Genomic DNA, 23,748 nt, shown 5'->3' on the forward strand with positions numbered 1-23,748 from the left:
ATTCTCTCTACCTAATAATGCTTCAATATTCACAACAGAGCTGTGCGCAATTACCTCAGCCATAAAAATAATTAAAGAAACATCATTCACTAATTCTGTGATTTTTAGTGACTGGAGAAGCACTATAGAATCTGTTCAGCATTACAAACCCAAAAATAATATTGTACAGCAAATTAAATTATTACTTCCTAAGTTGTACAATACTGTAATGGGAAAAATGTAGAAATATGTTGGATCCCTAGGAAACGAAGAGCTGATAAAGCAGCCAAAGAAGCAACCCATCTGACAAGATCAAATGTAAATGTCCCTGTTATTGATCATGTAACACACATAAAGGTGGGTATTGTCAATAAATGGCAACATATGAAATGACGAACATGAAAATAATAAATTTTAAAACAAATAAAACTGGGTGTTAGAAAATGAAATTCATCATATCAGAGAGAGAGAGAGACACACATGCGCAAGTAATTCTGACACGTCCCCGAATAGGCCATACTTGTCTGACACACAACACTTAATGAGCAGCCCTGCTCCCAAGTGCTCAGAGTGCAAGGTGATAACAACGGTCAGACGTGTTATGTGAGTGCCCAAAGTATGACTAGCAACAACTGTCAATTTTTGGAAATAAATCATTGCGGGAAATTTTGTCAGACTTCTGCATTTTCAGTCATTCCAGTTTTGATGTTCGTGAGGAGCTGTAATTTAGTTGATAAAAAATATATATAAGTAAATGATGGTAATACCTAAACCCTTAGGTCATTCAATGACATTTAAAAAACAAAATTTCAAAATGTTAACTTATTCTGAATTTTATTTATTTATTTTTTACTGCACATATGTGTGGAAACTTGAGTAAATATTGTAATTATTATGTGTTTGTGTTCCAGTGTGTAAGCATGTGCCTTTGTGCAGTTTATAGTTTAATTTTCATTCATTCATCGTCACACCAAATGAGCTAGTTGGTCCCAGAGCTTGGCCTCTGGCCTAGACCTGGTATTTTATTCAAATCCTTCAGGCCAGTCCTATGAGAGCTGAAAGTCAGCTCAGTGGTCTGGTTAAACTACTACAATAATAATAATAATGTCTCCTCTGAGTCATGCATTCAATAAAAATCATTCTTCAAACTGAAGTATACCCTACTACTTGAATGATAATACAATCTCACAAAACAGTTGATGACATCAATAATACCACTAATGTAAAAGCAATGATGAACAATAGGATAGCAGGTTATTGCTGATGTAAAAAATTATACAGGTACAGTTATGCTTAAATCTGGTATGTTGCAATATGACTAACTTCAATGCAAATCAAACCTTAAACATATCATAATAACCTTGGCTAATTATCACTAATAACCTATATAGAGATGACTGACTATAGGCAATTACAGTACAGTACCTGGACAGGATAGCATACAAAAATAAAAGGTAAAATACACTAATGCTAACCTACAGAATCATGCAATTGTGAATGTGCATGCTGATCCAAACTTACTGGCTGCAAACAAAAGGCAATCAAATTCATAGACCTACTAACCTATCCTATTTAGTAAATTTCTGCAAATCACCTATCAGGTTCAAAGGACCAACAATGTATGCTGTGAACTGGCAAAGATCCAGAAGTTTCTGACTCAGATAAAGGCTAATGCTGCCTTAGAGCACGACAGCAATCATTACAGTGTTGAGGAGTCTAGTCAGATCAGCGACAGAGTGGCCCCCTAATCATTTCCAAGAATGGTAACACACTGGAATGTTGATATACTATCATAAGCTATGGATGACCTAAAAGGTTCATGGTCTAGGTAAGGGCACTGAAGCAACTGTGAAAGTCTAAGCTAGGTTAATGAAAATTAGCCTAGCCTAGGAATATGCCTAACTTATAACACTAACTATATGATGGGTCTATCAAATTAAATCACCAAACTATAAATTCATGACAGCTTTAGTAAATAATTCTTTAACATTAGAAGTACATGTAATAACTACTGTACACAGCAAAGCAAGGTGAGCCAAGCAAAAATTGACAACATATTAACCAAGATGTCAACATTGATAAACTAATGTTCTATATTCTATATCTGAGTGAACTTAACAACAAAGCACATGTTGGGTAAATTTCAATCAGTTGTACCAATTAACTTGAAAATCAACTTCACCAAAGACGAATTTTGCCTTCCCTTCATCAGCTGAGCCCTCTGCCTCTCCCATCTCTCCTTGTTTTTCTCTTTCCCCGCCGAACCTGTTAATCCAGAACAAGTGACACCCAAGTTGTGCAAGACAAATGAACAATGCATTTACATTAAATTTTTCATACTGATAGAGACAAAGCTGCTGTATTTGTGTGATTCTTTATAAAGTTAAGTAAAGCAAATGGAACCATAAGCAATTTACTCAGTAAAACATCCAATAACTAAATTTGAGACAGTAGGCTCAAGAATAGACAACAACAGACAATGAAATGTGGCCTGATGATGTGCATGGACATTATATACCACTGGTCCAAATTGTTGTTGCTGTAAGATAGTGGTAGATTGTCGCACTCTCTAGATTTGTAACAGTGGAGATTACAGTAGACAGTTGCCCTACTTTGTAAATAATTATTGTATCAGGAATACCATGGGAGGTAATTCCATCAGTGCATCCTGCCTGCACTATGGGCCCCTACCTGTACCTTCTTTTTTAGCCTTTTACTTTAGCTCCATTCCTGCTTCCTTTCTTGCAACTTGCTGTCCTAACACTCTTCTCAGTCTTAAGAGCTGCAAGGGTGAAAGTGCCCCTGAGCTTGTATTCATAGCCAAATTTTCATTAATCATCACCAGAATGAGTGTAAGTGCCCCTGTGCTTGTATTCATAGCCAAATTTTCATAAATCATCACCAGAATGAGTGTAAGAGGGGTTGAGTGCAGCCAATGAGTGTGTGTGTGTGTGTGTGTGATTTTTTTTCTCAAAAGAAAACAAGATGATCAAGTTCATGGTATAAAAAACATATACATTACACCATATGACAAGGTTTGGTCTAAATTCAAAATCAAAACAATTGCCATATGGCTCCTCCAACTCACCATTTTTAAACTATTAAAACAAAATCACTGGGTCCTACTTCTAAGTTCTCATATGACTGGTTGAAAGCATTTCTTCCTAATTAACAGAATGAACAAAAGCAATGCAACCAGGGCTGCAGTGATGCTGCAAAGAGGCTTCAGTGCTGCCTAAAATGTCCCATGCTTTGTAAAATGTGGGCACTGCATTTCCCCAGAACACAAGACGTATTTATTTCACAGTTCATTAAGTAATCTTACTGAGTCTCACAACTAAGGATAACTAAAAGTACTCAAAAAAATCTTTATCATAATTTATAATTACAGTGAGATTTCATTACAGATAAAAAAGGAAATAAACATAGGAAAATATATACATGACTTATTATGCTTCCATTACCAATATGTAACTGGATGCCATGTACTGGAAAGAAAACTAACACTATTCTTAGGCAAATGTTTCAAATAGAAATAAAAAATAATGTAAAATAAATTTACACAATAGTTTTGTTAAAGCTGATACTACTTTTTGATTAAATATTCAAATCCCAAGGAAATCTAAACAAGAATAATTCCCACTTAAACATGATACAGTGCATGAATGCAGTTAATGCCAGTTAAACATAACTTCCAATTACATATTATGATCATGTAAATAACCATATTTTTAAAGTTAGGTTAAACAGTATCATGTGATATGTAGCATTTAAGTGGCAACTACCTCAATTATTTAAAGTGCCAAATTTAAATATCCAAAGGATAACAATCATTATACTAAAACTTTTATACAAATATAAATTTACACTTGGGCTATGAACTACACTTTATACGTATTCTATGTACACGTCAATATAAACTGATTAGAATTACAAAAATACAAATTCCTAAATTTACTTGAAACCACGTATTTTACCGATAACTTCAATGTATCTATAGTAACTGTTTCACATCTCTGTTTGGAATATAATCTAATTTTAATACTAGTTTTGCCATAAAAACAAGTAACTATACTACAACATAAAAAAATCTACCTGAATCTACCCAAGTTTTTCTTGTGCTTCCACTTCACTTTCTATTTACAGTAGTTGCACAGACACCTGCAGCAAAAGTATATAATAAACCCATAAAATACACAGGGAAGTGAACAACATTCTTCCCTACTGAAAATAATTTTTGTTTTGGCATAAAATACTCTTCAACAATGCTGTGATTTAATAAAACTAAGTCTTTTGTAAATTTTCTTGAGGCTGGCCCAAGAGATTCATTTTTAAGTGAGGGGGGGGGGATTCTGATAGGATGATGTTCAAGAAGCAAAAGAGCTTAGCTTGATGAAATAAAAGGGAATGAATAAAAAGTAACAGGGAGAAAGTACACAGTAGGCAGAACCCCTTAAGACTGCCGAGGTATTCCAGAGCTTCACTGCAGTGAGATATATCAAATTTTAAAGTATTTTGTATTTTTCATAGGTATACAAACCAGAGCCTTTTATATAGGAGTACCTTTTAATATGAGCTGGGAGACAGGTGTTGAACTTGGTGACAACATGGTGAACTGGTTACAGGGGGTGTGTGGTGGGAAGGGGATAACCCTCACTCACCTATCATCACCCATGGCCTTGGGGAGAAAGTAGGGTTGTTGAGGATGGAACAGCAATGAAAGGCTCTGGTTTGTATAACTTGGAAAAATACAAATTACTTTAAATTTTTATATTTATTCTACAGAAATACAGACCATCGCCTTTCATATAGGAGACTGTAAAATGTTAGACATCTGCCTACACCAGACACCTGCCCTCATTACTTGGCAAACCAAGAATTTCCTCCGAAAGTTTAGGGATAGCCATGCCACTGACCTCATGGGTTATCACATGAGTAAGGTGGGTGACATCCTCCCCAGAGGAGTCATAAGACTGTTTGATTACCTCACAAAGTCAGAAAGTTCTCATAGACACATTCTAATGCTTTTCTGCTAATGTAAAGGTGTGTCACTCCTGACGAAAGGCATGGGTCCATTTCAAGTAGTTTTGTACTTCTTGCACTGGGCATAAAAGAATTTAGCCAGGGTCACCAATAAAGAAGTCTCAGAGAGAGTGATTGAAAAACTTTCTAACCTCTTGTCAGGAACAGATGGGTTCTCAGCTATCGCCACAGTTCAGGAATGAAAGAAAGAGAGAGACCCCATCCCTCCAAGTGCTGGACTAAATGAGAAAGTCCACGTACCAACCAACATGTTTCACCAAGGCAAAAGCTAGCATAAAGACAAGTATTGAGAGTGAACTCTAATCCAAAGCTTCCCTTAGGGGCTCACAAGGCACCTGGGTTAACCTCCACAAGAACATGGATAGTTCCACTGAAGAGGAGAAATCCAGGTCCTTTAGTCCATAAACCTGGATCAAACCTGAGCAATAGCCTTGTACAGCAGACTAAGAGGAGCTTGTTTTATCAAAGCCAAATGAGGAAGTCTGCGACCTGCTCTACAGACACTCCGACCTGAGAGACCCCTTCTATGACACCAATAGCATAGCAGAAGATGGCCCCCTTTACATTCACAGAGGAACAACGGAGGCATCTGTAGACATCTCCATCACAGTCCTACAATACAAACCTCTCTCTCTCTCTCATAGGATATGTGGGATAATCTCCAAACATGAAGCAGTAAGGAGTGACTGACAAAGAATGGGCCACCTGGAAATCTCTCTCAGTGCCTCGACCAGGAGAGTCGGCAACTTTTCCCAGTTCAGCATGATCCCTACTAACACCAAAATAAGACGAAACTGTCCCTCAGGAGCAAACACTTCTGGAGGATGCCAGAACTAACTGTTCTTCCAGGTGACACAGCATGCATATACCTTCAATTGGGCCTAAGCTGAATCAAAGGGAAATTCCAGGGTTGTCACCAGTCTGAAGCCAAGAGTTTGAACTAGTAAATACTCCCATTGCAAACAAAGTGGAAGTACTTCAGAGTTCTGATGGACTAGTACTTAAAAGTTCAGATCCTTCAGGTCTACTGAAAGCATGAAATTGCCATCTATCTTAGAGAGTGTCTGCAACACAAACTTCTTCAACAGTGAGAGATCAATGACCAATCTCCAGCATTCTAGAGTACCTTCCTCCATCATTGCCTCCACCTTCGCTGACAGGGCCAGAGATTTTGGAGAAAATGAAGTGGAAGATCAGAACAGTTGGATGGGAGGGTGGTGGTCCTCAAAGGGAATCTTGTAGCCGCCCCAAATGGGTTTTGCCTCAAGTCTTGATCACATTGCCCAATGGCCAGACAGGCATTTCCTCCCCATTGTGACAACAGAGGAGGGGGATTGCCACTCATAGCAACCCCCCCATCTCCTTTCCTAGCCATGGCTGGGGGAGGAGGGCAAAAGGGATGAGACGACTCCACTCCCTTGCTAGAGAAAGACTGGGCTACTGGTCTTGACTTGGAAGAAGCAGGCACATCCCCAAAACCTGAAGACCTAGCCAGACTGCAAAGGTTTGACTACAGGTGTCTTTGCCACCAATTAAGGTCTGAAAGACATTATGCAGTGGGTAAGAGGGTACCAGAACTCAGATTTTCTCTTCCCCACTGCTGCCGTCACATTATCCATGGAAACGGGTAACAGAGAGACAAACACAAAACTGTTCATGAATAAGAGTAATTTGTTGGACACTTGTCTAAAGAAGGACAAAACCATGTCCCTCTTCCTCTAATTGAAGTCAGCCCAAAGGCTGGCACTAGTGCAAAAGGGAAATAAGTACCAGAGGTGACACCAGTAACCTCTGGAACTTTTCTCCTCATCCTGAGATGAGACACCTGTCATGGCAATGTCTGCTACATGTGTTCAACCAAATGTCAAGCCATCATGCAGCCAGGAGGGAAGCCTTGGCAACAGACTCCATGGCCCTAGACTCTACAGCTGAGAAGGAAGTACCTTCTGGCAGGCTCTTTCTGGGGGAGGTCATTTGACAGACCACAGACTGAAGAGTCTAATGCTAAAGGAGTGGTCCCTATGTCCTCCAAGACATAGTACCACCACTGTTGTGTAGGTGGCAAGGGAAGGACCTTGCTAGATCTGTTGGACGACAAGGAAATCTGACCTGAAGATTAGAGTTCACTTAGCCCAAAACGCCATGAGCAAGCTGGGACCAAACCAACCTGACTCTTGGTGTCTCTTCATGAGTGCACCTAAGGGTAAGCTCAATTGATGAGATCAGGGCCATGTGTGGAGTTGTGGAAGCCTCTCCAAGATTATTACACTCACAAATGAGCATGATATCTCCAAAATGCTTGGCCTGCCGAGGTTGCAAAGTAAATGGGGTGCACTGAATCAACTACAGGTGTTTCTGGAAAAACACTAGTGGAATAATTAGAAACAATCCCAGTTTTCTAAGAGGTTCAAGAATGGGTTCTGAATACATTCCAGAAACAATCAACCATTGGTGACTACAAGCAATCACCCCGCAAAGAAACAGGGAAGAGCTCTCATTTGAAGCCCTATGAGAGTTCTTGCAAGAAGCTGCCTTGGACTTCCTCTTGTCTCCTGCAAGAGGAGGGAGGAGTCAAGGACAAGGAAGATGAGCTTGACAAGGAGGAGAAAGCAGATGAGGAGGAATATTGTGAACAGTTTTTTCCTTAATTAGCTTCAGTCTTGCTCATCTCCAATGTTTCAAGAAGGTTGATGCTTGTATCAACGTCATCACAGCTGGATGATCTGCTACAAGGAGAACAGCTGCTAAACAAGGATGCCACTACAGGAGAATCCCCTCCTTCACAATGGCCATGGCTGCTGTGATATTAAGGATACTCCACGGATGATGCCTTGCTACCTGGAACATCACGACCATTAGTTGAATGGAAGGCAAAAGAGGTACCAGAGTACAGTAATTGCCTCACCAGGGGAGCACCTGAACCATCCTAAAAGGAAAGTGAGTGGTGGGATCCCTTCTTCCTGCAAAATTACTCCCCTCCCTCTCCCTAAACAAAGAAAGGGAAAGGGTAGTACTTGGAGAAGGATGTGTGACAGGAACAGTCGGGGCAGTGAGGAAGGAACTGGTAGAATTTGGCTGTATCACTTTGGAGATGTGTTCACCCAATGAGACCAGTGAACTCTTCCTACCCTTGCACCCCTCATCCCTCCCTTTCAAAATTATCTCACTACAAGGAAGACCAACCAATGCACTCCCTGCAGGGCAAAATAGAGGTGCACGATTTCCTCCTGCAGAAGGAGCAATACTTGATACATGATAATACATGATGCACTAGCAAGGCAACCCATGTCTCTTGCAATATCTCTGGTCTTGTTTTTTTCTCCATGATACACAAAAAGATAAACCCACCACAAACCAACCTCCAAAAACACAAGCCAAATACTCTTCCACCACACAATGACAGCAAGAGAGCACAAGACATTTACTACTCAAGACACCAAAAAAAAAGTGCTTGGTGATGGCAGGTGAGTAAGGGTGGTTCCCCAACTCAACCCCATAATGACCAATTAACGACCTTGTTACCAAGTTTGACAGTCACTCAGCTTTTGCTGAAAGATTCTCCTATATACAGGCAATTGTTTGCATGTCTTAATAACAAATCATTTTTTCATGAACTCTTGATGAAAAGGAATCACAAGTAATCGTTTTGAGATTCAATATCATTTTCTCATTTGTTAATTTCTTAAGTGTAGATTATAAATTTTTGTGATGGCACATTTTTATCCTAAGCTCCTGTGAAAACTGAGATCTTGTGATTAATATCAAACTTTGCTACAAGTTTCTGGCACCTTCAACAGCAACTTGTAAAACTGTAACTAAATAACAATGTGGTACAATACAATATTTTACTTTTTTCACAACTACAGTTATCAACTTAGTAAATCCTCTATTCCATGAGAAGAGTGAAATGCTAATGGCTAATGGTTGTACTAAAATGTCTGCCTGCAAGTTGAGCAAGCGCTAATTTAAATTAATAATGAATAGTTACTAAGAGATTCTGTTTAAGAAATGTATATGTTGCACTTACCAGTTTCTCCAAACTTGATTCCCCTATAGGCCATACACATATTCTATAAGATTTTGATGTAAACTTAAAATCTGTAAATTCCTGGTCTGACCTATTTGTAAGCATTTACATAAGGCCTTCATTACTCAAAATGTAAGAGATTCTCCCTCTGTGTTTCTAATACCTTAACATAGTGATACCTACAGTTATTGTCTTTAAAATAAACACGTACTTCCTTCCAAATAACAAACCTTGGCAGATCAATTTTGAGTGAAATACCAGTTATAATTTTTATCTTCATAATTCATCTGTAATATTATCTAGCTGCTTCAGTTACACTAAAAAGTTATAGACCACATAAACATTACTGGTTTGCAAAACAATGTGACTTGTGAAAGACTGTTTCCCGTCATGAGAAATGTAAGCAGATGTCCAAAACTTGACACCCTCAGCCCAAACTCTATACTGTACAGAGCTGCTGTTCATGAGGTGAAATTGTTTACAGTTTCTACTGATAAACACAACATTAGACATCTTCATCACCAATAAACCTAAATGATAACAGTGAACCCTCTTAATCATTTTAATTATGGTTTAAATCAATAAAAAACTGTTAAAAGTTCACAAGGGCAAATATCTAACACAGCTTTTTTAAAGACAAGGGCAAATAAAATGAGAACTAAGCAACAAATCTATCAAATTAATAATACATTTCATCAACATCTAATACAAAAATGACATTTTTATGATAAAATAAAGTTTTATATGTACTGTACTTACCAAGCAATTACGTAGCTACTAGCTTTCTACACGGCAGTTTAAGAATTCAAATTTTGCAGTGACGCTACTAAGGTCCTGCCCACTTTTGGGACTGATAGGTACAACTCAGCAAAGAGCTTCAATTCGTTTTAGCTCTGATATCCATATGCAGGGAGGAGGGAGGGCTCCAATTTTGTAATTACTTGGTAAATATACTGTATATAAACTTTATTTTATCATAAAAATGTCATTTTTATATAAGTAACTTACCAAGTAATTACATAGCTAATTCCACAGTGAATGGAGGTGGGAACATGGACATATTCTACTCCAAGACATTAAGAAAGTAATGACTATGAAATAGAAAAGGTTGATAGCATTAGAATAATCCTGGTTATTTCTTACCTGGTAAGAGAGCTCCTGCAGACTGGTACCGCCTCTGGCAGTGCTCATCTTAACCTGTGGAGGACATGGCAGTATAACCAAGGATTACCTCCACTTCAGTGGGAACTTTGCAGCCATGGAAGTTCACCGATGGTTGGCAAAGGTTAAAAAAAAAAAAAAAGGATGCCCTTGCCCTGGGCGGAGACCAGAATAAAAACAACAGCATGACCCACACTAGAACAAAATCCCCACCCCAACCACTAAAAACTGGTGGGTACACCAGGCACAATGTATCCCCAGACTTCCCTTGAACTCAACACCTTACAACAAGGTGAGAGGATAGTACAGGGGCAGAGAGCCCCTGTGCTTCCTCTCCCAACACCATGCCAGCCACGGATAAAGGTCCTAACATACTGCAATTTTCAAATACAGTTTCTGATCGTCCTTGAGATAATACAACACAAAGATAGACTTTGACCTCCAAAAGGTTGATTGTACGATAAACACTAAAGACATGCTGTGTCGAAAAGCAAGAGACGTGGTGACGGTCCGAACCTCATGAGCCTTTACTCTAAAGGGAGATGAGGCATCCTCTTGGATCTGAGAATGAGCCTCAGTAATAAGGCTCCTCAGGAAGAATGAAAGGGCAAGATGGGTTCCTCACAGAGCACCAGAGTTTAAGGGTCCCCTGATCTTCTCTGACCTGTGAAGGTAGTACCTCAAAGATCTCCTCCTCCTCTGACCAGAATGTCAATAAATTCTTAATGGCAAAGGCCAGGGTTTGGAGACATCCTCATTCTTGGCAAGGAAACCAAGAAAAAGAGAGCAGACAGTGTCCCCTTGAGAAAACCCAACTCTCTTATCTATAGCATGAAGTTCACTAATGCGTTTGGCGGTAGCCAATGCCACAAGAAAAAGTCTTTTTGTGAGGTTCTTGAGCGAAACTGAGCGGAATGGCTCGAAGGGGGGACAAGTAAGCCACTTTAAAACCACATCTAAATTCCAAGACACTGTACCGGGCAACAAGAAGTCTCAGAAGATCTAATGAGGTTGCTGAGATCCTGATTAGAGGACATGTTCAAGCCTCTAAGCTTAAACACTGAGCCAAGCACTGACCTATAATCCTTGATCATAGAGGGCGACAGCTTTCTGGAGGTCCTCAGGAAGAGTAAAAAATCTGCTATTAGGCTCAGTCGTTTCAGAAGAAGAGATTCTATTGCTTTTACACTATCTTCTGAAAATGGTCCATTTAGAATGGTAGAGCTTGCTAGAAGAAGCTCTCCTGCATCTAGCAACAGGTTCCACAGTTTGTCGCAAAAAGCCTTTCACTCTGACAAGGCTCCTGACAGCCTGAACCCTGTCAGGGCCAGAGCAGACAACCCTTGATGAAATCTGAGAAAGTGGGGCTGTCTGAGCAGCGACTGTTTTTGTGGTAGAAGCCTCGGGAAGTCCACAAGAAGACGCAGCAGGTCCGGGAACCACTCCTTCCTGGGCCAGAACGGAGCAACCAGGGTCATCGTATGTTCTGGTGAGACGATAACTTGTTGATCACCTCCCTATTCAATCCAAATAGTTGAAAGGCATACACATCCAAGCCTGTCCATCCTTCGCCCATGCTTGAGGGTCTGGAACCAGGGAGCAAAAGAGAGGAAGACGGCAGTTCCTGGACGTCACAAAGAGGTCTATGGAAGGTTTGCCCCAAAGCTTCCATAGATCGAGGCAGACTAGGGGTCTAAGGTCCACTCTGTCAGCAGGACTTGATGGCAACGGCTTAATTCATCTGCCAAGATGTTCAGTTTTCCCTGAACAAAGCAAGGAATGATCGTGACCTGGTTCTGCTCGGCCCAGAGAAGAAGGTCCTTTGCCGTCTCGCAGAGAGTGAAGGAGTGAGTGGCACCCTGCTTACAGACATAAGACAAGGCTGTGGTGTTGTCCCCATACACTGCTACAATCTTCCCTGCTACTAGAGATGAATGGCCTTTAGCTCCATGACGTTTATGTGCAAGGACCTCTGAACCAACGTCCATGTTCCTGAAACCCTTTGACTCCCTAGAAAGGCTCCCCAACCTAGATTGGAGGCATTGGAATAAAACTCTAGGTTGGGGTTCACAGGCAGAAGAGAAATCCCTTCTTGAAGCTTTTCTCTGACAACTACCATCAAAGATCCTCCTTGATCTCCAACAAGATGGGGAAGATGAAGGAGTCTGGCTGGGTCTTCCTGCACCACCTTGCTTTCAGGTAAAATTGTGAAGTCTGCCCAACTTCACAAACTGTTCTACTGAGGCCAACGTGCCCAGGAGACTCATCCACTGGACCACTGAGCATAGTGAGAGAGAGAGGAACTCTCGAACAGTTTGGAGGCAAGATTCGATTCTTTTGGGGAACAGAAAAACCTGAAAAGCTCGAGAGTCGAGATGATCCAGAATCATCTCTAAATAGGGAATCTTCTGTGTTGGAGTCATCTGTGACTTCCGAGGGTTTATCAAAATGCCTAGCTCCTGCATTAGGCGAAGAGTCTTCAAGTCCTCTGCACGCTGTTCTTCCAACGTGGAGCGGAGCAACCAATCACCCAAGCAGAGGGACACATTGATCCCAAGAAGGTGAAGCCATTTCCCAAGAGGAGCGAGGATCCTGGTGAAAACCTGAGGGGCTGTGGACAGACTGAAGCAAAGGGCCCAAAATTGGAAAACTTTGCCTTGAAACATGAATTGCAGAAATCTGCTGGAGTCTGGATGGATGGAAACATGGAAATATGCATCCTGCATGTCCAGGGTGACCATCCAGTCACCCTGATGGAGGGAGGACATGACAGAGCAGTTCGTCTCCATGTGAAACTTCGTCTTCACAGCGAACAAGTTCAGGACGCTGACGTCCACAACAGGCCTCCAGCCCCCCGATGATTTGGGGGTTATGAAGAGTCTGTTGTAGAAACCCTCCGACAAATGATCTAATAACCTCCTCTACTGCCCCCTTGTGAATCAAGGGCTCTACCTCTTGAGCAAGAGCCAAAAACTTCTCGGACCCTGCCGAGTATGCTGTCAAGGTGATCTGCGACCTGGACAAGGGAGGCTTCTCTTTGAAAGGAATGGAGTAGCCTTTTCTCAATACTTTGACCACCCAGGGGTCCGCCCTTCTGTGACTCCAATCCTCCCAGAAGAGATGAAGCTAGGCTCCAACAGGTGCGTGGACAAAAACTTCATTTCTTAGTGGTGGACTTGAAGGTTGACTTCTTGATGGACCTTGAGGGAGGATGCAGGTTAGTTCGAGGTCTGGGTTCAGGTCTTGATCTTGCTCCATGAAAGGGCTAAGGTTGCAAGGGCGAGAGTTGGAAACAGTGGGAGTTTCTTTCAGATGCTTGGCAGACCAAGCCAAAAGGTCTGTTGTTGACTTCTTTTGCAAGGCCAACAACACTTCTTTAACTATATCCTGAGGGAAGAGATTTGTCTTGTCTAAAGGAGAGAACAAGAATGCCGACTTCTGTGAAGATGTTACGCCCTTCGTGGTAAACAAATACCATAACTCCCGTTTCTTAAGGTTGCCCATCAAGAAAAGGGAGGTGAGTTCAGCAGAACCATCCCTGACTGCTTTGTCGGCGCATGATAAGACACCTAGCCAGTAGGAAGCGAAATCTTTGGCAAGGTCCAGACAGTCTTCATTCTTACTCGCCAAAGCCCCCGCAGTCCAGTTAAGAAAACTGAATCTCTAAAACCATAAAAAGATTCTTGACAAGGTAGTTAAGATCTGGCGAAGAAAACATAATCTTGGCCAAGAAAAATGCAGCTCGATGCATAGCATCAGCCAAACCGGAGAAGTCCCCTTGGGAGGAGGGAGAAACTCCCAAAGAAGGATCCTCTCTGGTATCATAAAAATGGTATTTCTTCAGGGGCTTAGAAGGAGGGAAGGCAAAGGCAGCTTTACCTTGCATCCTCTTTGAGGTCAACCACTCATCCACCTCTCGAAGGACTTTCTTTGGTAAGGAGGAAAGAACTAACTTGGGGAGGCAAGCAGAATCCAAAGAACTTTTCCTCATGAGGAAGGTAGATGCAGGCGGAGCTGGAGAGGCAGGCTCGAAGAAGTCAGGGAAAGTTTGCCAAGAACTTCAGCAAATTGAAGTAAGCCAATGAAGGGCATTGTCTTGCTTAGCTTCCTCCTCATCTAATGAATCGGCGACAAAGAAGGGTCCTTGCTCTTGGAAGATGAAGACCTCTTCTTCAAGAAGCCCATACAGTCCTCAACCTGACAACCAAGTGGGGCGAAGAAAGAATCTTCCTGAGTCAACGAGAGCGGAAGAGGCGAGGTCGGCGTGAGCACTCCACAGCTGGCGCCGAGCGGACTGAAATTGACGCTGAATGGGATGATGTACCAGAGTGTGACGCCAAAACGAGCAATGAGCCAAGAAGGAGACGGGTGCTCAGGAGCAAGAGACCAAAGAGAAGAGGGCAATGGGCGCATACAAGGAGGATCAGAGCACTTAGGCACTAGCACTGAGTGCTCGAAAACCTCAGGAGACTTCAGGCTGCCCCAAGAAGATTGGAGAGGACACACTGAAGAGACAGGAGGAGGCAGAACGGTGAAGCTGCATGAAGGCTGAGGACTGACACTTGTCTCCTTATACCTATTAACAGGAGGACGAGAACTGTCTGCAATGGCAGGATGCCTCTTCAGAGGCTAAGAGGTGACAATTCGGCGCCGCTGGCGCTTCCTGTCAGGTGAAGAATCAGCTGAGTCCGATGACAGACAATTAGCATTAACTGAGATGCCTTGCCAGTGGCGCTCTGCCACAGCCTGGGAACAGGCAATAGGCTCCCTTGGACCTCCAATATGTCTTCTCCCCGGTGCGGGGGAACTGGACACACACCTTCATCCATGAGTGCTGGTGGGACGGGCAGCCACCTCCTCAATACGCACAACACTGTCCCTTTGCACTGCAATACTGACACTAGGAACACTGGAAGCCCTCTCAACAAAGGCCTTAAAGGACACACCCAACTCCATAACTATGTTGGCTAAAAATTCAAATTTCGGGTCAAACCTAGATTCAAGGTTGGCAATGGTGTCAACACTGGAAGCACGGGAACCTGGTAAAGGAGCATGAGGCAAAGAAGTAGTAGGGCTAAGGATTGGAGACAAAGGAGGGATTTGAGGAGAAGAAATAGCACTACCTTCTATCACAGAAGGAGAAGGAATAGGATCTAAACTAGCCCTGTTTTTTACTCTAAGGGCCACCTTCCTCTTTCTATCCCTATCCAATTTCACTAAGTGCGATTTCAAAGCTTTCCACTTTTGATCGCCCCAATCCTGACATTCAGAACAAGTAAGATCTTTATTACAGTCCTGCCCCCTGCATTTTACACATTTAATGTGAGAATCAAAGATAATCTTCACTAACCTAGTCCTAACAACCTTCAGTGCAGTACAGTAATACCCAGAACTTGCACGATTCAAGTTGCACGAATTCACAGACACAAACTTTTCATTGGAACCTAACTAATTATCATACACAAGTTTTTCACAGACACGCGAACACTGAGAAACCTTGCAAAAGTGTTTATGCTTCATTTTTTGTGTAATTTATAAGTTTTCAAGCTTTAATGTGCAAATTAAATAACATTAAATAATAAAAGTAATAATTTCTCTCTCTCTCTCTCTCTCTCTCTCTCTCTCTCTCTCTCTCTCTCTCTCTCTCTCTCTCTCTCTCTCTCTCTCTTTACTGAGATGAGATGAGAAAATTTTTTATGGTACATGTATATGTTTATTTCTTTTGTATGATAAATAAATTTTTTACCTAATAATAAGTACAGTGAACCCCCGTATTAGCAGGGGATGCGTACCACACCCCCCGCGAATAGCTAAAATCCGCGAATACTTAAAACCACTCTAAAAACACTTAGAACTGCCCATTTTGGTAGTTTAAAACACAAGAAAAACCCTGTAAAAATGCTTAAACCTTAGTATTTTAATAGTTTTATTGCAAAAAGTGTATTTATTCAAGAAAATTATATGAAAATACAGTAATTAGTGAATATTTCTCAGTGAAAAATACCACGAATGGGCGAATTTTCTGCGAATAATGGCTAGATATGTTCCACAGAGAAACCCATGAATGCGTGAGTCAGCGAATCATGAGAATGCGAATACGGGGGGTTTACTGAACTAATTTGCAAATGTTAATAAGATTGATTAAATATCAATTAATAATAATAATAATAATAATAATAATAATAATAATAATAATAATAATTAACAAACAAATATCTTTAAACAAACCCTCATCTTCTGCAAGAAGCTCGAAGGCAAAAGCTGTCAGACATGTCACTTTAACATGACAAGAAGGGGTAGTGTTGCTGATTACTGGTCTCTCTCAGTCTCCGTAATAATTGATAAATAATTCTCTCTCTCTCTCTCTCTCTCTCTCTCTCTCTCTCTCTCTCTCTCTCTCTCTCTCTCTCTCTCTCTCTCTCTCTCTCTCTCTCTCTCTCTCTCTCTCTCATTTTACAACTTATTATTTCTCTGTACGTCTTTACCTATACAGTAGAGTTTAAATTGATCTAATTTTACCTGTACCGTCTACGAAGTGTAAATGCACTGGTGTGGCAAATACATTCTAAAACATAGAGACATAATAACTAAGAGTTGTATTAGTCAAAATAAAAAACACTGTTCATGAAAAAGCATTTCAGAACCAAGAGAAAGAGACGTAGAATAAAGAAGTTTTTTTTTTAAGAGGTTGAGAAGACTTCTAAAAATAGATCGTTCGGAAGGAGAGAGAGACAGAAATTCTCTTCCAACTCTCTATTTTTGTGTCAACCATTTATTTCTTATTTTAAGGGTAATGTTAATACATTACCCTTAAAATAAGAAATAAATGGTTAACTTTTAAATGAAATTACAGTAACTTTAATTTCATCAAAAGTTAACTTAATAATTTGGGAGCATGATTAGGGTCATATTTAGTTTTAAAATTTTAGAAATAAGCATTTACAGTATTAGCATTTTTAGAGACCATGCCAAACTTACGCAAAAATTCACCTTGCGCAAGGGGTTCTGGAACCTAACCTCGTGTAAGTGCAGGGTATGACTGTACCAAACACTAGAAGAACTTGAGTCAGACATCCTGGCTAAGTAGAATAAAGTTAACTACAGTTAATAAAATTACTAAATAGCGAAAAAATATCTGTGGCGCTCACCGAAAAAAGCAAAATCCGAATACTTCACCAAAAGAAACTGGACATATATCCAAAAATGATGATGAGACTGCACGAAACCACCTATGTTAGTCGGGAGCCGGCAGAAAACAAATTGAAGCTCTTTGCTGAGTTGTACCTATCAGTCTCAAAAGTGGGTGGAACCTTGTCACCTACACGAGTGTTAGTAGTGCCACCACGATATTTGAACTCTTAGACTGCCATGTAGAAAGCTAGCAGCTATATAATTACTTGGTAAGTCACTTTTTTATAACAGGCATGTCAACTGAAAAGTGCAAGGATATAAGACTAGAAATATTAATTCAACTCAAAAGTGCTTGATTTTTATGGGAAAGGTTCAGTCATTACCAAAGTCTGATGCACACAGAAAAACATCCTGCAGAGTATTAATAATTGTATTATTCCTTATTCATATGACACTGTGCAACTGTTAATGCACTAAAGCAGCCAGCATTCTAGGTTGCAGACACTCAACCAGCAAAACATAAAACTGGATATGAGAACAAGCACTTTCTTTACTGAGGTAGTTCTTATGTAAGCAGCATTTCAGATACAATACTGTAAATGCTTACTGACATCTACATAGTGTATGCTAACAACAAGCAACTCCTTCTGTTATTAAAATGCTCATAAATATATATTCTTGTATGACAGGGGAGAAGATTATAGTATTTGCATCACCGAGTGCTATTCAAACAATTACTTCCTTAACATATGAGAAACAAGAACATTACATTGTTCACCAAAAGCCACATTCCTATTCCTTGCTCTGGGCCACTACAAGGTTATGTGGGTCAAAATTCACCACTAGTATATAAAATGTTATATAAAATAGCCCTAATAAGAGAGACCTAAAATACATAACAATCTGCAGCACTCATAAAGGATGCTGTAAACACTATGCTCGTATTTGCATCCAGTTTTCTGCAGACAATTTTAAGCAATTTAAAACATGTCAGCAATAAGATGTACATTAATTCAATAAGTGAAATTTATTGCCTTACAAATATCAATAATTTTGCTCAAACTCTAACTTAATTCATTAATGAAGAGATTTACATAGATGGCAAGAGCTCAATCTTCAATTATGCAAATATTCCAGCATAAATACACAACTTATATATACTGTATATAAACAAAGTATAGCAATAATTTAGCAAGCAGAGGTATGTTTTATTCCTTCATTAACTGATCACAAGACAAAACTCCCTTATTGGCTTTATGATCACATCAAAGATCAAACTTTCTAATAAAATATTTATCAGTATTTATGCAAAATATTTCGTTACAAAAATTCAAATGATTAGGTAAATACAATTTCTAGATTTATACACTGAAACTCAGTACAGTATATCCTGGCACTCTGAACAATGTATAGTGCATTATGCATGAAATATTGCTGCCTTTATGAGAATTAATGATAAGTATCATTCTACTTGTATGCAATGATTAAGGATTAACAGAAAGAACAGAAAATCACAAAAAATGCAGCTTCTCAATATTTATAATAAACTTAAAATTTCAACTGAATGCAAAATTGTCAAAACACTGCTGAGGCTAACAAGCATTGCTGTTACAATATACTTGGCTATGTAAATAGTGATGTTCTGAAGTATATAACTTAATATAAAGATTTTCAAGTGCTATTGCACTGTACACTACACATGATTACCAAAACCTAATACAACCTTGCATTTACACTAGTACAATATATCATTAAATAAAGAGAGGCAATTTGAAACAAGTTTTATGTGCATGTGACCCTACAGTTTTCAAAGAGAAAATACTTTTCTATATTCTTCCCTTGTAAATCAAATTTAAACCTCATGTTGGCACAATCTAACACATAGTCTGGAGAATTATGTCACCCGTGGTATTTACAAAAGTTTATCATCACCTTATTGTCTGTACTATTTATACTTTGTGCATTCTCAGAATGGGAACTTGTTCTCCTCAGAATAAAGTCTAGCACTTGTACTGAACTTCACCTACTTCTAAAAACATTCAAGCTCTTCAGGGAAGTTTGATGTCATTATTATAAAAGTGAGGAATCAAGATAATTAAATCAGGAATAAACAGTGTTTGAACTATATGTAATTCTCTATGAAAAAGGAGGAACATCAAAACAAAAATATTTAATCTAATTACCTAACAACCACAAAAATCACTTTTAATTCATTACCATTCACATATGTTAACAAATGAAACCTTAAAAAGAAAAACACAACATTATTTGATAATTCACATTAACATAACTGAGAGAGTACGTAGTCCAAATGCATCTAATCTATTGAGCACAGAAACCTTTTCTGCAAGAGGCAAGACCGGAATATCAAGCTATCATGGTGCGTACCGCATTTCAAGAACCAGATATGGTGTAAATAAAAAATAAATATATACTGATGAACATATAAAAATATATGGTATACATAAAAAACTGGGCAAAAGCATTTAAATACAGCAGGCCATATATACTATACAGTCATAAAATAACATGGAGAAACGAGGATCGATGGTCTACCTACTGGGAAGTAAATAAAAGTCTTGAGCAATGGTGCTCACGCAAGATTCAACAGACTGTCTTTACATTTGTTGTGGCTCAGTGCCAAGTTGTTCTGCTAATATTTCTTCTATATATTTCGTGGTATGGAATAGAAATGTCAGTGATGCAAGTTACAAATCTCTATTGAAAAATACCTCTTGTAGTTTTTTTCATGAAATTCAAAACTCTGACAGTAAGTTTTTTAACCCAGGATTATGAAATTGTTACAATACTTGAATGATGTGGCATATGTATATACAGTTTTACATACAAGTTACAGGCATTCTTGCAGACATACAGTACTACATAAAGAAAATATATATTATTTACATATACATATACAAAATCCTATCTAAAGAACAAGAGATTAACAACACCAGGGAAATATTCTCTATAGATACTGTAGCATGGAATCACTACACAGTGTGAAGTATTGTATATTATATACAAAATTACAGAGTTGAGAGCAAAGATACTATGAAAATGATACTACAAAGGAGGAAACAAAAAATACAATATTTCAATCTAAATACTATCATTCTGCACTCTCAGTCTTCATCAGGAATCTTTTCTTTAAATATGAAACAGACACTGCATCAAGCACAATTTTGTTTCATAAAAAATATTAAGCACGAAATTTTTTTGTGACCATAAGTTGATGATTATGAACAACTGTAATCATTCACATTATTTGATGAAACAACAGACACCATAACCTTTTTATTGACAAATTCACTCATAGAAACACTAACCTTTAATTGACCACTAATCACACCTACCCTGAATAAGCATAAAATATGTACACAGTACAATATCCAAAACGTCAGTTGTAAAACTGCTGCCCTCACAAAGTGGTAACAATTTTTATGTACATCATACATCACTGTTACACGTCTTCAAATAACAAGCATATTGTTCTGAAAAATTTAAATCATATATATGGTACACAGCAACTTCTATTTGTAATGAAGTATCTAACTTGTAAGGTAAGGCGTATCTGCAATAAATAGAAGGTACTGTATACAGAAGAGTGAGATCATTTGACCCTCTTCCCTGTATTTCTTGCTGCATGCAAGTGTCAGAGCTATTGCCATCATAATGCTAACAAGATGTACCAACAACCGCATATTCTAGTATTCATTACCTCTTCTCCACTGCATTCTATTGCTTCACGAAGCCTCTGGAGCATCTATAATAAAAAATAAAAAGTTTATCAGTCTCTAGCAATACCATTTTAACCCACTTGCTTCAAAACTTACATTTTCATCAGATTCTTGAAAATATTTACATTTTTTATCAGCTTTTCTGGTGCTTAAGTTTTGCTTTCTTACTTATCTGTTGACAGAACCCTTTCTAAGGTCATACTTATCCTCTACACCTTCAGCATTACTGACCTGTAATAATGAATCCACAAATATGAAGTTTATATAACATGAACTATTCATCAGCTGTAGTCTTAGGACAAGTTCAAAAAGAAATGACAGTGCAAAGTTCTTTCTTGTAATTAACACATCTTCGGGGCACAAAGTGACACAAAATATAAAATAAATGAGCAAAAAAAGCTCTTACAGAAAAGTTAAAATTATTATTAGGCTATTACATGCAGAAAGACTGTCCAGCCAAATTATTCAACCCCTAAAAAACACAAAAAGACAGAAAGGAAAAAGAAATGTCTACTGACAGCGTCATATACAAAAATGAATGACAACTAACTAGCTACTTGTCTAAAAACGAATGAATTCACAAAAATGAACAATTATAGTATTAATACTAACGTGCTGTACATAAAAAGACATCATCAATAAAAGTACTAATGACAAATACAGTAAACTCCCTGTATTCGCAGTCTCACAATTCACGGACTCACCTATTCATTGATTTCTCTGTGGGACGTATATACACATTATTCATGGAAAATTCACCCATTCACAGTATTTTTCACAGAAATATTCACTAATTACTGTGTTTTCATATCATTTTCATGACTAAATGCACTTACTGTAATAAAACTATTAATATATTCAGGTATAACCATTTTAGAGGGTTTTTTGTGTTTGAACTATCAAAATAGGCAGTTCTAAGTGTTTTTTGAGGGGTTTTAAGTATTGCGGATTTTAGCTATTTGTGGGGGGGGTACGCATCCCCTACGAATACAAGGGGTTTACTGTAATGGTAAAACAACCAGTCTACAAAAAAATTAAATGATACTGTAATCTTAAAATTCTTCACTTTTATCAATAGTAAGATTGTCAAATTTGTGTGTACTGAGTGTCCCTTCAGTCCCTAGCTGCAACCTCTCATTCCTTTTACTGTACCTCTGTTCTTATTCTCGTCGTTTCACCTGACTTTCCACCCTCTCTAACAATTGTTTCAAAGTGCAATTGTGAGGTTTTCTTCCTGTTACATCTTGAAAACCTCTTACTGTCAGTTTCCCTTTCAGTGCTGAATAACCTCATAAGTCCCAGCACTTTGCCTTTGGCCTAAATTCTATATTCCATTCTATTCTATATTCCTGCCAATAAAGCCATTATAAAATACAATTTCTTCAGCCTTTGTCCAATCGATATTTAGTCATTTTCATCATCATCATTTTTGTATACAAAGCTGTCTTTAGGCAATTCTTATCTCTATGTTTGACTTATTTGCATTTTTAGTAGTTGAGTAATTTGGATAAACACGGTTTCTGCTTGTAATGGCATAATAATATATATTTTTATTTTACTTTTTTGTTAGAGTTTTTGCTCACTTATTTTTTACTTCACTTTGTGCACCAAAGATGTGTTACTTACATGAAAGTAATTGCAACAGTCATTTCCTTTTAAACTTTTCCTCTGGCTTAGTTGATGCATATTTGTGATTTTTTTATTATAAAACTTTTCAAACAAACCCAACAATCCTAATGGAATTTGGTGTCTTGAAGATAAAATGAGCAGAACAGTTAGAGACAACTCTTTATACATGAGCACTTCTGGTCCATTGCTAGGTAGTAAATGACTAACTCATTCTTTCACATGCAAAGACTGTGACCAACTGAGGAAGATGGGACTGGGTGGTAGGCACTTACTTATGACTGACCTGTTTGTATAAAAAAATAACATTAATATTAAACTTTTTTTCAAGATGAAACCATCATTCATCCAATTAGCCTTAACTGCTATTTTGGAGGAAAGGTGTGAGATTATGAGTACCAGCAGAGTGCTAGGGGACAGAATAGGTTAGGAACCAAGTGAATACTGTCCAAGGTAATCTCGTGGGGTATTGTAGCAGTAAGCCCTGAGAGTGACTTAATAGACTGTACTGTGATGCTTCAACAAGGCGCAGAGATCAACAAAACCATTCAAAAGGGACATAGCCCATAACCCAGGAAGATCCATCCCTTGTGCCTAATATCACATAGGTAAAATGAGTATAGAGACACCATCACAAAACTGCATTTAGGATGGTCTTGAATTCAATGTTCTTCCTGAATGCAGCAAAATTTAAGAATTGATCCCTTGAACGCTCTTATCTGGCCAGCCTTATCTGCAAACACTTCTGCACATGCCTGACAAACAGCAGTCTTAGTAAGTAGGACACTGTATTCTTGGAGACGTGTTCCCTCTCCTTTCATGCAGATTTGCTTACATTTTCATAAGATTTTCCTCAAAAGTAAGAAGTGAGTCGAAAGTTACACCAAGTACTGTACAGTCAAAACTTCAAACTCATTCAGCAGAGTCCCACCCACTTTAAGGGGGATGGGGTGAAAAATCAGTATGAGTTCTACCACTCAACAGTATTTTCATTTTACTGGAGTTCAGCCTCATACCCCACCAACTGCACTATTCATTAAT

General features: G+C 38.8%; 1 protein-coding gene and 1 long non-coding RNA gene across 3 annotated transcripts in view; one reads left to right on the forward strand and one right to left on the reverse strand.

Moving 5' to 3' along the window:
• The window catches only part of LOC136855146 (uncharacterized), a 50,493-nt gene that overhangs the window by 24,592 nt on the left and 2,153 nt on the right, over nt 1-23,748 (forward strand). The gene's annotated exons all lie outside the window — the stretch shown is intronic.
• LOC136855145 (heparan sulfate 2-O-sulfotransferase 1-like) overlaps nt 17,756-23,748 on the reverse strand; it is a 110,324-nt gene continuing 104,331 nt past the window's right edge. The window contains exon 10 of the mRNA XM_067132039.1: nt 17,756-21,107. Within this exon, the coding sequence (XP_066988140.1) occupies nt 21,088-21,107 (20 nt within the window). The 3' untranslated portion in view covers nt 17,756-21,087. The remainder of the gene's footprint in view (nt 21,108-23,748) is intronic.

This window comes from Macrobrachium rosenbergii, chromosome 30 (assembly GCF_040412425.1).
Source record: "Macrobrachium rosenbergii isolate ZJJX-2024 chromosome 30, ASM4041242v1, whole genome shotgun sequence".
NCBI lineage: Eukaryota > Metazoa > Arthropoda > Malacostraca > Decapoda > Palaemonidae > Macrobrachium > Macrobrachium rosenbergii.